This window comes from Phascolarctos cinereus, unplaced genomic scaffold, assembly GCF_003287225.1.
Source record: "Phascolarctos cinereus isolate Bilbo 61053 unplaced genomic scaffold, phaCin_HiC Scaffold_5;HRSCAF=322, whole genome shotgun sequence".
Lineage (NCBI taxonomy): Eukaryota > Metazoa > Chordata > Mammalia > Diprotodontia > Phascolarctidae > Phascolarctos > Phascolarctos cinereus.
This window is the reverse complement of record NW_027555958.1, coordinates 223,770,869-223,785,151: the sequence shown is the minus strand read 5'-3', so window position 1 is coordinate 223,785,151 and position 14,283 is coordinate 223,770,869. Positions and strand designations below refer to the sequence as shown.

Sequence of the window (14,283 nt, the reverse complement as noted above, 5' to 3'; positions counted from 1 at the left end):
TAAAGTACTAAGCATAATGCCTGGTGCTGTTATTAATAGTATTATTAAAGTGCTTTGCAAACCTTAAAACACTACATAAATGCTAGCTATCTTTATTATTATTCTGGTGACCCATAGATCTAGTGGATAGCTGCCTATGAGCCTGTAAGAAATTGAAAAGCCCTCTGCCTTCTCTTCAACCAAGCTATCTTTACCACTGCCCTGTTGGGGTGCCTGAAATTCCTAGAATCTGCTTTTAAAGGATTTTTTAAAAAATGGAGTGTAAGAGGATTAAGGTTAAGGTATCACCTTAACACTTAAACAGTCTATTTCTGATAATCCTTTCCTTCTCATTGTCTCCTAGAAGACTATAAAATCTTAAGGGTTGCCATTTATAGGGTAGATGTCTGAGCCCTTCTTTGGGAGAATGGGAGAGACAGTCTTCTTGTCAGCTCCAGGAAGGCACTTGCTTATGAGTCCCCCCCTGCTACTGAGGTAAGGAAGTAAGGAGGGTTTGGTTGAAGCAGCTGCTCTAGGTCAAGCCAGAATGAAGAATTCCCCAACACTTCCTTAGCTCTGTATCTCCTTCTAAGTCTTGAAGGGCAAGTTGCCCAAATCTTGGGGGTGTTTCTATGGGCTAATGGGATGATACGATAGGGGGTTCTGGGCCTGGGGGGAGGGGGTGTCCAAAAGATACCAATTTTTTATCTTTAATTGCCTTTTTCTAAAGTGTATTCCAGTTCCACCTGTCCTTTCATGCCAGAACGCCATCTGTCTTTGAAACCATCAGCTTGAAACTTGGCTGGGGTGACCTGCTTTAATGCAAAACAGCTAGCTAGAATTTCTGACTCAAAAGCCAGAGGTGATGTGCCAGGAAGAAACCACAACTTTGAATATGGTGGGGTTATCCTTGCTTACTTGGTCCCTTGGTTCTAATTATTAATTTTGTTGTAATTAAATTTTCTTTTTTAAATCAGTAGAAATCTGCCTTTCTTCCTCCCACTTCCCTACTTCCAAACCTTACAAGAAAACAAGAAAACAAAATCACCATTACAAACAAGTATGGCTGAGCAAAACAAATTCTTGCATGGCCAAATGGCAAAAAAAAAAAAAGTTTCAGTCTGCACTCTAAATCTCTCTGTCTGGAGGTGGATGACATTTTTCTTCATGAGTCCTCTGGAATTTTGATTGGTCATTGGTTTGATTAGAGTTACTAAGTCTTTCAAAGTTGTTTGTCTTTATATTATTTTATTATATTAATTTGTTTTAGTGCTGGTCACTTTGTTTTGTTTCAGTTCATATAAATCATCCTAGGTTTGACTGAAGCTGTCCCCTTCATATTTCTAATAGCACAGTATTATTCTATCACATTTGTATATCATAACTTGTTCAGCCATTCCTTAATTGATGAACACACCCTCAATTTTCAATTCTTTGCCATCACAAAAAAGCAACTATAAATTTTTTTTGTACATTTGGGTCCTGTTACTTTGATCTTTTTCAGTTATAGACCTAGTATGATACCGCTGGGTCAAAGAGTATGCACATGTAGTAGCTTATTGGGTGGGCGCAGTTCCAACATACTCTCCAGAATGGTTAGACCACTTCACTTTTACTAACAGTGCATTTATGTTCCTGTTTTCCCACAGCTTTTCTAGCATTTTTCATTTTCCTTCTTCATCAGCTTTGCCAATCTGACAGGTATAAGGTGGAATCTCAGAATTGTTTTCTTTTGCAGCAACCTAATCTTGTGTTTTAGAACAAATATAAAGAAGGACAACTAAACCATACATAAGAATCTTTGTAGGCTGCATATTGATTTAGAAAACCACACAATAACATCATCTGTGCTTTATTGCATTTTTATTTATTTTGTTAAATGTTTTCTAATTATGTTGTAATCTGGTTCTAGCTGTGGAAAGCTGATGTTTGATACCTCTGCTTTAAATAATTTTTTCGTATGGCTATTGATAGTTTGGATTTCTTCCTCTGAAGACAGCTGGTTCATTTATATCCTTTGACTACATATGGATTGTGGAGATAGTTTTAGTTGTCAAGAAATTTTTCTATCATCCATACCCTTTGACCAACACATACCTCTCCTAGGTCTATATTTCAAAGAGATAAAAAACAAACAAACAAGAAAAGGTCCTATATGTACAAAAATATTTATGGTAGCTCTTTTAGTGGTGGCAAAGAATTGAAACTGATGGAGAGGTCCATCATCTGGGAAATGGCTGGACAAGCTGTTATATGTGATTATGATGGAATACTATTGTGCTATAAAAAATGACAAGCAGGATGCTCTCAGAAAAAACTGGAAAAATTTATATAAACTGATACAAAGTGAAATGAGCAGAACCAGGAAAACATTGTACACAATAACAACAATGTTGTGCGATGAGCTACTGTGAAAAATTTAGCAATTCTCAGCAATACAATGATCCAAGACAATTCTGAAGGACTTATGATGAAAGGTGCTGCCCATCTCCAGATAAAGAAATGGTAAAGCCTGAATGCAGATTGAAGATATTTTTCCTTTACTTTATTTTTTTGGATTTTTTTTTTGCCTGCATTTTCTTTTACAGCATGACTTATATGGAAATGTATTTTGCATGACTACATGTGTATAACTTGTGTCAAATTGCTTGCCTTCTCAATGAGGGAAGGAGGTGAGAGAGGGAGAAAATTTGGAACTCAAAATTTAAAAAAAAATTAAATTGTTCTTATGTGTAATTAGGGAAAATAAAATATTAAATTAAAAAAAGAAATTTTTTTTGTATCAAGTTGAAGCCTACCTCTCTACAGCTTCCACCTATATTGTGCCCAGCTTTGTTCTTCAGAGATAATCAAAATAATTTTAATCCTTCTTTGGTATAACAACTTTTCAGATATTTGAAGATGGCTATCATCCCTTCTGCAACTCTCTGCTATTTCTTCAACCGATTATCATGTAGGAAGGTTCCTAGTTCTCTTGCCCTTCTGGTTGCACTCTTTGGGTGGCTCTCCGGCTTGTTGATATTCTTCCTACAATGTGTTGCCCAGAACTCAACACATTATCTCATACGGGGTTTGACCAGGACAGAATGTGTGATCACAGCTACTTGTGTGATTTTGGACAAGTCATTTCAACCCTTTGGGTCTTGGTTTTCTCCTCTGTAAAATGAGAGGGTTGGAGTAGATGATCTCTAGTGTCCTTTCTAGCTCCAAGTTCTGTCATCTTATGATTAGGGCACTCTGAACTACAGAAACATGCAGATTTTTGCCTTTTTGAAGTCTAACTCAAATGTCACCCCTTGCCATAAAAGTATTTCTGATCTTCCTAGCTGGATGTAATGTTTCTCTCTTCAAATTTTTCAAAGCACTTTTATCTAGATCTCTCCTTTGAAATGATGACATTCTGTTACACTATTATAGTTATCTTTATACATCTCTTATGTTTCCCTGTTAGAATGTAAGCTCCTAGAGGGCAAGGGACTAAGCCTTATTTCATCTTTATCTTCTCAGTGGCTGGTATAGTGTCTAGGAGACAATACTCACTTAATAAATTATTAGATAATTTTTACAAAGTCTTCAATGCTTCATTATGACAGGGAGGTGACGTTAGGTTCTTGAAATCTGCTTGGAGCACAGGCAATTTGTGGCAGATTCTACCATGCTGGAAAGATTTCCAGCACAATTCTGTTGCTGACAAACTTTCTCTCATTTTTTTTTTTGAGATCAGCCTAGTGGGTACAGACAGGGACATCACCACCGTGTCACTCAGCAATGCATTCTTTGGTCATGACAAAGCAAGAAAAGAAAGAAAGATTTTAATTGGCCCTTAGCCCTATGTAGGGCAGCTAGGTGGCACAGTAGATAGAATGCTAGGCCTGGAAAACTCTCTTAGCAAAGTCAAATCTGGCCTCAGACACTTACTAGCTGGGTGACTGTGGGTAAGTCACTTAATCCTGTTTGTCTCAGTTCCTCATCTATAAAATGAACTGGAGAAGAAGATGGCAAACCACTCCATTATCTGCCAAAAAAAAAAAACCCAAATGAAGTCATGAAGAATTGGACATGACTGAAATGACTGAGCAACAAGCCCTTTGTAGCCCCTTTAAGCTTTTGTGGTCCCAAGGACTGAGTGGTAGAAAAGGGAGCAAACACAAGGTATTAAGGATCATGCTTTGTAAAGTCATATATAAGCATCAATTTAACCATTGGCTCTCTAAATGCAAGATGTCCAATGATCAAAGAACTAATAAGGTTGGAGGAACTGAACAATGTTCAGGTTGATATTCTTACCATAACTGAAATTAGAAAACATGAAGAGCTTTCAGGTAAATGGAAAGATGACTCATGGGTTCTCTGCAGAGCAAAAATGAATAAAGGTGTTAGTAGAGTGGGGAAAGTTGGGTGACCAAAGGCAGCAAGAAACATCAGTTCATGGTCTATTTAGTCATTTTGTCATGCTTATGATGGGTCTAAGTAAAAAAGATCACTATGGACATAATTGGAGCTTATGTGTCAATCAATAACCATTTCAGAGGATAAAGAAATAGAGAAATTCCATGAAGAACATGTCAGGATCCTTCAAACAATATCATGTATACCTCTTTCTTGATACTCTGCTACTTCAATGCTAAATTAGGTATAGAGGTCAATAGTGAAAAATATATTAGAAAATGTGGTTTGGGACTAAGAAATGAAAGAGGCCAAATGCTTTTAGATTTCATGGATACTTCACATCCGTATAACATGAATGCTTTCTTTAAGAAGAGAGTCTGAAAGTACTGGACATGAGAAATACTGAAGAACATCACAAAAAATGAAATTGACCGCATCTTAACAGATAAGAAACTCCTGGTTACCGAGGCAGGAGTCATTTTTGAATCAGTTGTCTATGTGCAGACACACTATTGATTGCTTAGAGTCAAAGTTAACTATATACTATATTTGAAAAAAGGATGAAGGAAAGAAAATTTGGTGTGCTTTTGTAAGTCCATTGCGTTAATTTAAATAAATTACTGAATGAAAAATAGGAAATGGATGCAAGTAAAAACATTGAGTCTGATTATCACCATTTCTTAGAGAAGTTTAACTAATGGAAAACAGTCACCACAATGAGGATACCCCAAAAGCCTATAAACCAAGCACTTGATTTCCTTGCAAAAAGAAAAGGCATGGCAAACAAGAGCAACACTGGTTAAAAAGATAAACTTGTTTTCCAATTATTATGCAGAAGGATAGTAGTAAATTGTGAATAATATTACCTCTTAAAATAGTGAAGAGCAGTGAAGGTGAAAACAAAAATGCAGAAGGTTGTGTGCGTGATCTCAAGCTGGATCATCTCAAGAGTACTTTTAATATTAAGTTTAATTTTTATGTTATTCACAAATATCACACAATATATTTTATAATCATAGTAATATTAAATATTATAAGAAGTATAATTTTAAATTATTTAACATACATATAATTTAGTATATTTACTATATAAAACTGGAAGGAGAATGAATATATGCAAAATGCAATGGGTTTGAGCATATATCTAGAATATCAGTTGTATCTAGAATCTAGATAGATATCTAGAATCATCAGTTCTCATCATTGAAGACAGTGAAGCTTTTGAACACAATTTCTCAGGTGAGGTGGTGGAAAGGACATTTAAGATGACTAAATCAGGCAAAGAATTCTATGCGGGGGGACAACCCAATTTTGAAAATGTGGAGGTATTGATTTTCAAGGCTTATCTCTTAACTTGAGAGACCTGCTGTTGGAAGACTTTGCCAGTCCCTGTTCTCTACTGCTACTTCCTTTTCCTCTGAAGCTGAGGTTCTTAACCTGGGTTCCATAAGCCCCTAAAGAGTCTATAGAGTGATTTCATGGGTCCGTAAACTTGGATGGGAAAAAAAAATACATCTTAGTTTTTCCAAGTTCTAACTGAAGTTTGGCCCTTCCTTCAATTATTTAAAAACATTATTCTGAGAAGGGGTCTGTGGGCTTTACCAGACTGCCAAAGAGATCCCTAGCATACAAAGTTAAAATCCCTTGTTCTAAAACTACCTTCTCTCTATTCTGTATGTATTTTGTGTGTGACGTGCTTTCTCTCCTATTAGAATGTAAGTTCCTTGAGAGAAGGGAGTATTTTTTTAATTTTTATGTATATTCCCAGTGCATTGTTTGACATGGGAGGCACGTGATAAATGCTTGGTTAATTGATTGATTTATTTAGATCTAGAATTGGAAAGGACTTCAGGGATGCAGAGGACCATCTAAACCTGGAGCAGTGGAAAGAGCACCTGGACTGGAGTCAGGAAGAACTGACTTCAAATTTGTCCTCAGACACTTACTAGCTTTGTGACCCTGGGCAACTTGTAACCTTTGTTTGCCTTAGTTTCCTCATATGTAAAATGGGAATAATAACACCTACCTCTCACAGTTGGTTTTTTTTTTTTTGGTTAGGCAATAGGGTTAAGTGCGTTGCCCAGGATCACACAGCTAGTAAGTGTTATGTGTCTGAGGCTGGATTTGAACTCATTTCCTCCTGACTCCAAGGCCGGAGCTCTATCCACTGTGCCACTTAGCTGCCCCTCATGGTTGTTTTGAGGATCAAATGATATATATCAAATGAGATGATAATAACTTAGAACAGTGCCTGGCACATAGTAGACACTACATAAATGTTAGCTATTATTATTATTAATCCAAGCCTCCTTACTTTATAAATGAGGAAATAAACCCAGGGAGGGCAAGTGATTTGCCCAAGATCATATAAGATAGTAACAAAGGCCATATTTAAAGACAGGCTTTTTTTTCATTCCCAATACAGTGCTTTTGCAACTAAAAGGTGAATAATTTTTTTTTCTTAAAGGTTTGGTATCTCAAGCAAGAAATTATGATAAAAATTTGTGCCTGAGAACCTGTCTATGGATATACTCTCAATGCTGTCCTCTTCTGGGTATGGAACTGTCATTCCCACTCCCCAAATCAGCCTGTTAAAAAAAAATTAGAAGCCAGCCAATGAATGCAATTGATCATAGAGGTTTCTTTAGTCTTCTTTTTAGGTTCTTGGCTTCAGTTCTTCAAGAATCATAGAATTTTAAAGTTAGAAGGCATCCCAATAGCCATTTAATCCTATTTCTTCTCAGGAAAGAATCCTATAAAATACCTGACAAGTGGTTATTCAGTCTGTACTTGAAGATGTCCAGTGAAGGGGAATTGACTATCTCTTGAGGCAACCCATCCTACTTTTTTTTTTTAATAGCTCTGATTGTAGTTCCTAAATATATCTTTTTACAACTTCTGCCCATTGTTACTGGTTCTGCGCCCTAGGGCCAAGAAGAAATAGTAAAAAATTCTTCCACATGACAATACTTCAGAAATTTGAACAAAACTATCAAATTTTTATCCAAGCAAAACATCCATTGTTCCTTGAACCACTCTTCATATAGCATGAAATAGACACCCTTCATCATTTAGGTTGCCCTTCTCTGGATACTTTCTAGCTTCTCTGTGTCTCTTCTAAACTATGGTACCAATAAGTAAACGTGATTCTCCAGATGTGTTCTGAGAGGGTAGAGGGTGATGGAAGTAGCATTCCCTTATTTCTAGAAACTAGGTTTTTTTCTTGGTAAAGCCTAAGATCCCTTTAGTTTTTTGGCTGATAAATCACTCTTTTGACTCATGTTGAGATTACAGGACACTAAACCACTCTTATTCCTGATTTTTTCCCCCACATGAACCATTGCCTAACCTTGCCTCTCTTGTACTTGTGCAGTCAAATTTTAGAGCACAAAGTAAGATTTCACATTTATTCCGATTTGTGGTGGTTGTGCAGTTGTGTTTCACTCTCTGTGATCCCATTTGGGGTTTTCTTGCCAGAGATACTGGAGTGGTTTGCCATTTCCTTCTGCAGCTGATTTTATAGATGAGAAAACTGAGGCAAACAGAGTTAAGTGACTTACCCAGGGTCACACAGCTAGTAAGTGTCTGAGGCCAGATTTGAACTCATGAAGATGAGTCTTCCTCACTCCAGGCCTGGCACTCTATCCACTAGCTGTCCTTTTATTCTGATTACTTTTCATCTTATCATATTCTGTCTAATAGTCTAGCCCAGGGGCGGGAAGCTGAGGCCTCAAGGCCACATGTGGCCCTCTAGGTCCTCAAGTGAGGCCCTTTGACTGAATCCAAACTCCACAGAATAAATCCCCTTAATAAAAGGATTTGTTCTGTAAAAATTGGACTCAGTCGAAAGACCGCACGTGAGGACCTAGAAATTAACACATGGCCTCGAGGCCACAGGTTCTCCACCCCTGGTCTAGCTTGTTAATTTCATTTCAGATCCTGACTCTGTCATCCTTTTTGATAGCTATCCTTCTTAGCTTTGTGTTATCTACAATTTTAATAAGTACATCACCTATGACTTTATCTAAGTCATTGATAGAACTATTAAGCAATACAGGGAAAATGATGAATCCCTGGGGTCCTCCACTGGAGACCTCTTTCTAAGTTGACATTGAACCATTAATAACTGCTCTTTGATTGTGGCTAATCAATCATACTATCCTTGGGTACCTATCTCTTTATCCTTTCTCCAAGAATAGCATGAAACACTTTATCAGATACTTGCTGAAATCAAGGGAAACCATATTTACAGCATTCTTCTAATTGATCAATTTAGTAACTCTGTCAAAAAAGGAAATTAAGTTAGTTTGTCATGACCTGATCTTGATGAAGTCACACTTCTCTAGGTGATTATGGCTTCCTTTTCTATACTATCATTAATAATTTTCAAAATAATTTTTAAGAATTTGCCCTAGAATTGTGTCAGCCATTAGAATCAAGTTCACTGGTCTAAAGTTTGTGGATTCTATTCTTTTCCATTTTTTTTGAAAGTTGGGGCATTTTATATAATAGATGATATAATAAATAAAGAGCCTGCAACACCTTTCTCTATCCATGATCTATGAAATATCATTGTCAGTGGTACAGCATTCACATTACCAGTTTTTCCAGTATTATCTGAGGAAATTTTTTGACCTATCTGTAAGGATATGGCTTTGCTTGGAGACACTTCCAGGTATTTGCACAGAACCTTAGCATTGGAAGGAACCCTGAAGATCTCTCTCTCTCTCTCTCTCTCTCTCTCTCTCTCTCTCCCCTTTTTAGGCGAGGCAATCAGGGTTAAGTGACTTGCCCAGGGTCACACAGCTAGTGAGTATTATGTATCTGAGGCCAGATTTGAACTCAGGTCCTCCTGACTCCAGGGCCGATGCTCTATCCATTGTGCCATCTAGCTGCCCCTACCCACCTCTTCTTAAAGCATCAATACTCTCAATAGCATCCATATGGGTGATGGGGAAGCCACTATCTCACGAGAACATGGCCCATTCTACTTTTGGATAGCTGTAATTATTAAGAAGTTCTTTCTTGAGCTAAAATTTGTGCTACTGAGCTAAAATTTATGGCCTTGTAACCTCTACCTGCTGATTACTAGTTCTACTTTCATGGGTCAAGAACAGCAAGTCCAATGATTCTGTCAGCCAGCATTAGTCTTAGAATCTGAAGACCTGGATTTGTGCCCCACCTCTGGTACTCTTCACTGTGTGAGTGTGGGCAAGTGATATAACCTCTTTGAGTCTCAGTTCGGTCATTTGTAAAGTGAAGATAATAATATTTTCAGAATCAACTTCATAGGTTTCCATGGACAAAATGTTTTGGAAAACTAAGTACCAGCCACTGGTTTGCATGGTGTTTCATGCCTGTATTCCCTACTGAAGGATTGCTTGAATTTGGGAGTTCTGAGCTACAGTAGGTCTAAAGCAGATTGGATTCTGCATTAAGTCCTTCAATAATATGATGGATCCCCAGGAGCCCAAGCTGGAAAAAACAGAGCAGGTTAAAGCATTCAAGTCAATCAGTGTTGGGACTAGGCCCATGAATGGATGCTATCCTTCCAGTCTGGGCAAGATAGGGAGACCTAGTCTCAAAACAAAACCAAAACACACACAGACACACACACAACATTGAAAGTGCTATAGGAATGTAATTAGTCATTGTTACTTTTATTATTTCCAATGTTGGCCTTTTAAGTGTTTGAAAATAGCGATCATGTCTTTTTTCCTTTAGTCGTTTCTTTTTTATAGGAAATAGTAAATTAGGCACAAACTGGGATAATGGTTAAATGGCAGTTACCATTTCCCTTTTGTTCAAAATGGGCTCTTAAAGCCATTTAGAATAGAGCAGAAGTTCCCAAACTTATTTGGCCTGCCACCCCCTTTTAAAAAAAATTACTCAGTGCCCCCTATAAATCTACTTTCTTTAACACTTTAATTTTTTTTTTGAAATTTGTGTCATTTCAAAAATACATACATTTTTTTAAAAAAATGATACCTGTTACATTTAATAATTTATTGTAAATTTGTGTTTTTTTCCTGCATTGAAATTTTGATGATGCAATATTGCATCATGTAACTGCATAGTATCGTATTGCAAACAAGTCATTACATGCACATATTCCTGCCAATGCATGATGGACTTCCCAACAATCAGAGACATGCTCACCTGCCAACACTTTCTTGTTAAGACCTATCAGCAGACTTGACCACTGATCAGATAGAACTTGTATTTTGTGTGTTTGTTTGTAAAATAATGTAATCATTATGACTTTAACCAGGAGTGGGGAACATTTGTTCTGTGAAGTTTGGATTCAGGCAGAGGGTCACACTTGAGGACCTAGAGGGCCACACGTGGCCTTAAGGCCATAGGTTTCCCATCCCTGAAACTCTGTTACACAGCAGATGAAACATGTATGAATGGTTTTTCAAAATTTTCTTATCTTTTCTTCTTTCCTTGTGCATCCACTGTCCCCTTTATTTTTATTCAATGCCTCCCAATTGCACCTGAGGCTACTATCACCCCCATGGATTGTTCTAGCACCCCCAAAAGGGGGTGGTATCACCCACTTGGGAAACCTCTGGATTAGGGCAAAGATCTTCAATCTTTATTATGACATGGACCCCTTTGGCAATTTGGTGAATCCCATAAACTCTTTCTCACAATAATGTTTTTTTGTTTACATTCGTAATCGAAGGAAATGCTAAATTTCAATTAGAAGTTAATGAAAATAAAGATTTAATTTTTTCTGCATCTGAATTCTTGGACTCCTGTACCTGAGCTTAAGAAGCCTTAGTCTAGAAGACACAGTCTAGCTAAACACTCATATGCAGATAGACACTTACATATGGCTATACTCCCTGTCCCATCCTCACCTACATACTGTCATTTACACCCCCCAAATCTGAGGTATTTTTAATAATTGGTTGGCAGCTGAAGTACAGTCAACTTAACAGCTGCCCTTGGAGGGTTTCCAGCTTTAGATATCATGCAGGAGTAAACACCAGAGGGCTGTGAGGGTGGGGGCTGCCTCATCCCCAGCAGAAGTCAGTTTTTCTGATCCAACATAACTCTATATAGCCTCCTCCTGAAGTGAGACTCCCAGAGGAACTGAAGAACTAGGCTTGGTCTGTCTTTTTTTTTTTTCTATTCCTTTTTTTGGAGGGCGGGAATAGGAGGATCATTGAAGTTTAGAATCTGTTCTTGACAAACCTCTCCTTCCACAGATGCATAGAGCTCAGAAAGCAGTGACTCAGAGACTTTTTTTTTTTTTAACAGAAACAAGAAAGTCAGCTGGGTGGAAACAATGTCCTTAGCAATTCTTCTTTCCTGCTTGGTGTTTCTCCAATCCACAGAATCCTGCAAAACTCATTGCCAGGTCAGTCAAAGCCTGAGAGGAGAAGAGAGGGTGAGAAATACAGTAGCAGAATATGGGATTAATAGTCAAAAACCTGGGTTCTTTTAGATGGTGCGATGGAGCCAGCTGGACAGCTCTTGACAGCCTATTGTTAAATTTTCAGTGAAAGCATTTATACATTAGATATAGTCAAATGCTACAGATAAAGGCTTGATACTGTGATTGTCTAGGCAAAAGAAGATGATAGAGAAAATGTTAATAATGCAGATTAAACTCAAAAGTATGTACTTACCTTTTTTTTTGGGGGGAAGATCTGGTTGTTAAACATTTGCTAGTGTGCTACTATTTCTATTTCTGTCTAGGAGTGTTGGACTTGGAATCAGGAAGACCCTGGTTGGAAAGCAGCCTGACATTTACTAGCTATGTGGCCCTGGGCAATTCACTTAACTATTCATTGCCTTAGTTTCCTCATCTATAAAATGGTGGTAATTATAGCCAGGATTATTCTGAGAGTCAAATGAGATAACAAGTGCAAAACACTTTGCAGATCTTAAAGTACTCTATAAATGCTCACTATTTGTCTCCATTCCTTAGCTTTGTGATCTCGGATAAGCCATTATACTACCCTGAGCCTTAAGATCTACCCTTATGGCCTATCAGCTAAACTTCAGGCAGCTGATATGGGGATTATAATTATATTTCTGTTACCTAACTCTCAGGTTGTTGTGAGATTCAAATGTGTATGAAGTTGTTTTGTTACTGTAAAGCACTTGCTTAGATCAAAGGACATAATATTTGTAAAGCACTTAGCACAGTGCCTTGTATATAGTAGGTGCTTAATAAATGCTTGTTCCTTTCCCTCACTTTACCCCTCCCCATCTTCATATCCCCCAAATAGGTAAACTATTATTAAATCAAATCTAAGCTTTTGCATCCATAGGTAGTTCTCAGTTCTATCCATACACTAAGGAAATCAGTGTAGATAAATGAAATCCATGTTTCAAACAAATACCCAAAACCAAAGGAAACATATATATATATATATATATGTATATATATATATATATATATATGTGTATGTATAAGTATATGCATATATATGTAATGCAGAACATTATTTTACCATTTAGGTAATAGGACCCTTTAGGCAATGGAAAGCAGAAGTTGCTGCTTAATCTTGCCCCAGACCTCTTTCCTCCTAAATCTAAACAATAGTGAAATGTACTCCTGCATAGCTTAAGCACAGCCCATACCTCCAAAGCAAATGGATAAGAAAACTTGCAATACAATGGCTTTAGATAATTATGTTTATACCAGAAACCAGGACACCTGGTCTGGTTGGTGTGATCCCTGACCTGTAATGATGGGATGCTTGGATACTTGTGCTTATGCTTTTGCCCCAAAAATGCCTCCGTAGTCTCAGAAACACTATCTCTAACAAACACTCCCCAGCCCAAGGACGCTGTGCCTAGCAGTCTTCATGCATGGGCCTCAGTAAGATCCTTATCTGGCTGCTCAGGTCCTAGCCCTCAGATCATATCTCTGGAAAACTCCATTGTAAGAAAGTTTGCAGAGCATTATCATATCTACACAGAGGGAGAAGGGTGTCCTTGACCAACCCCCAGAAAAACCTCTTCCTCTTGCCAGACTTCAAAGATCCATCCCCCTCCCTGTCCTGTATACTCCCTATATAAACCCTAGCTCGACCCCTGATGGGGGCTGCTTGATTTGGATGTGAATACCCCTGGCAGCCACGCACTAATAAAGTCCACAATTTAAAATTAGCCTGGATGATCAACTCGCTAATTTCTCGGTATAACATATATATATATATATATATATATATATATATACACACATATATATATATATACACACACACACACACATATGTATATCTATATGTACACACATATATATACATACCTGAGAAGTGTTTAGTTGGGGGAGGCGCATCTCTACTCCTTTCTTTCCTCCATCTTCTGATGGAGAAATAATAAGCAGTCAAATGATTAAAAGATGTAGTGAAAGGATAAACTCAAAACACAGATGATTCACAAACTAGAGTATAAATCTTTGGTTAATTGAGAGTTGACTATGAGCGTTTTCCCTTATAGGAACGTATTTTGAAACTTGTAATTTTCATCAAGTAGTGAGACTTATGGAAGCCAGAATGTATACAGAGAAGCCAGATTCCCTGAATTCTATTTTTTAAATATATTTTTATAGTCCTTTTGTTTTTATATCACATTTATTTCCCACGTATCCCTCATTCCAGCTCCCCCATTCACAACCTTGGTTCTGTTTTCGGTTGAGGGAACACATTTTTTTTCTATTATTAGCCGTTTTATTGTATTCTTTCTTAGCCAGGCCCTCATTAGGCAAATTAGGGATAATCACACCTCTTTAACTATTCATAAGGGTGCAGGTGATCCAGGAGATAGTCAATAAATTACTGACAGCTGCTTCAGGAGTGAAAGTTATTTTAGTTAACTATAACATTTTTTTATTAACAGAAATAATAATTTCTCATTTAGGTAACAAAACCAAACCACATTAGAGATAAT

At 37.4% G+C, this 14,283-nt stretch overlaps 1 protein-coding gene across 3 annotated transcripts in view; it reads left to right on the top strand.

The window, feature by feature from the left end:
- LOC110213481 (adhesion G-protein coupled receptor F2) overlaps window positions 1–14,283 on the top strand; it is a 66,977-nt gene that overhangs the window by 13,110 nt on the left and 39,584 nt on the right. For all 3 annotated transcript variants that reach the window (XM_020993841.2, XM_020993843.2, XM_020993839.2), the window contains exon 3: window positions 11,638–11,737. In XM_020993841.2, the coding sequence (XP_020849500.1) occupies window positions 11,666–11,737 (72 nt within the window). In that variant the 5' untranslated portion in view covers window positions 11,638–11,665. The remainder of the gene's footprint in view (window positions 1–11,637; window positions 11,738–14,283) is intronic.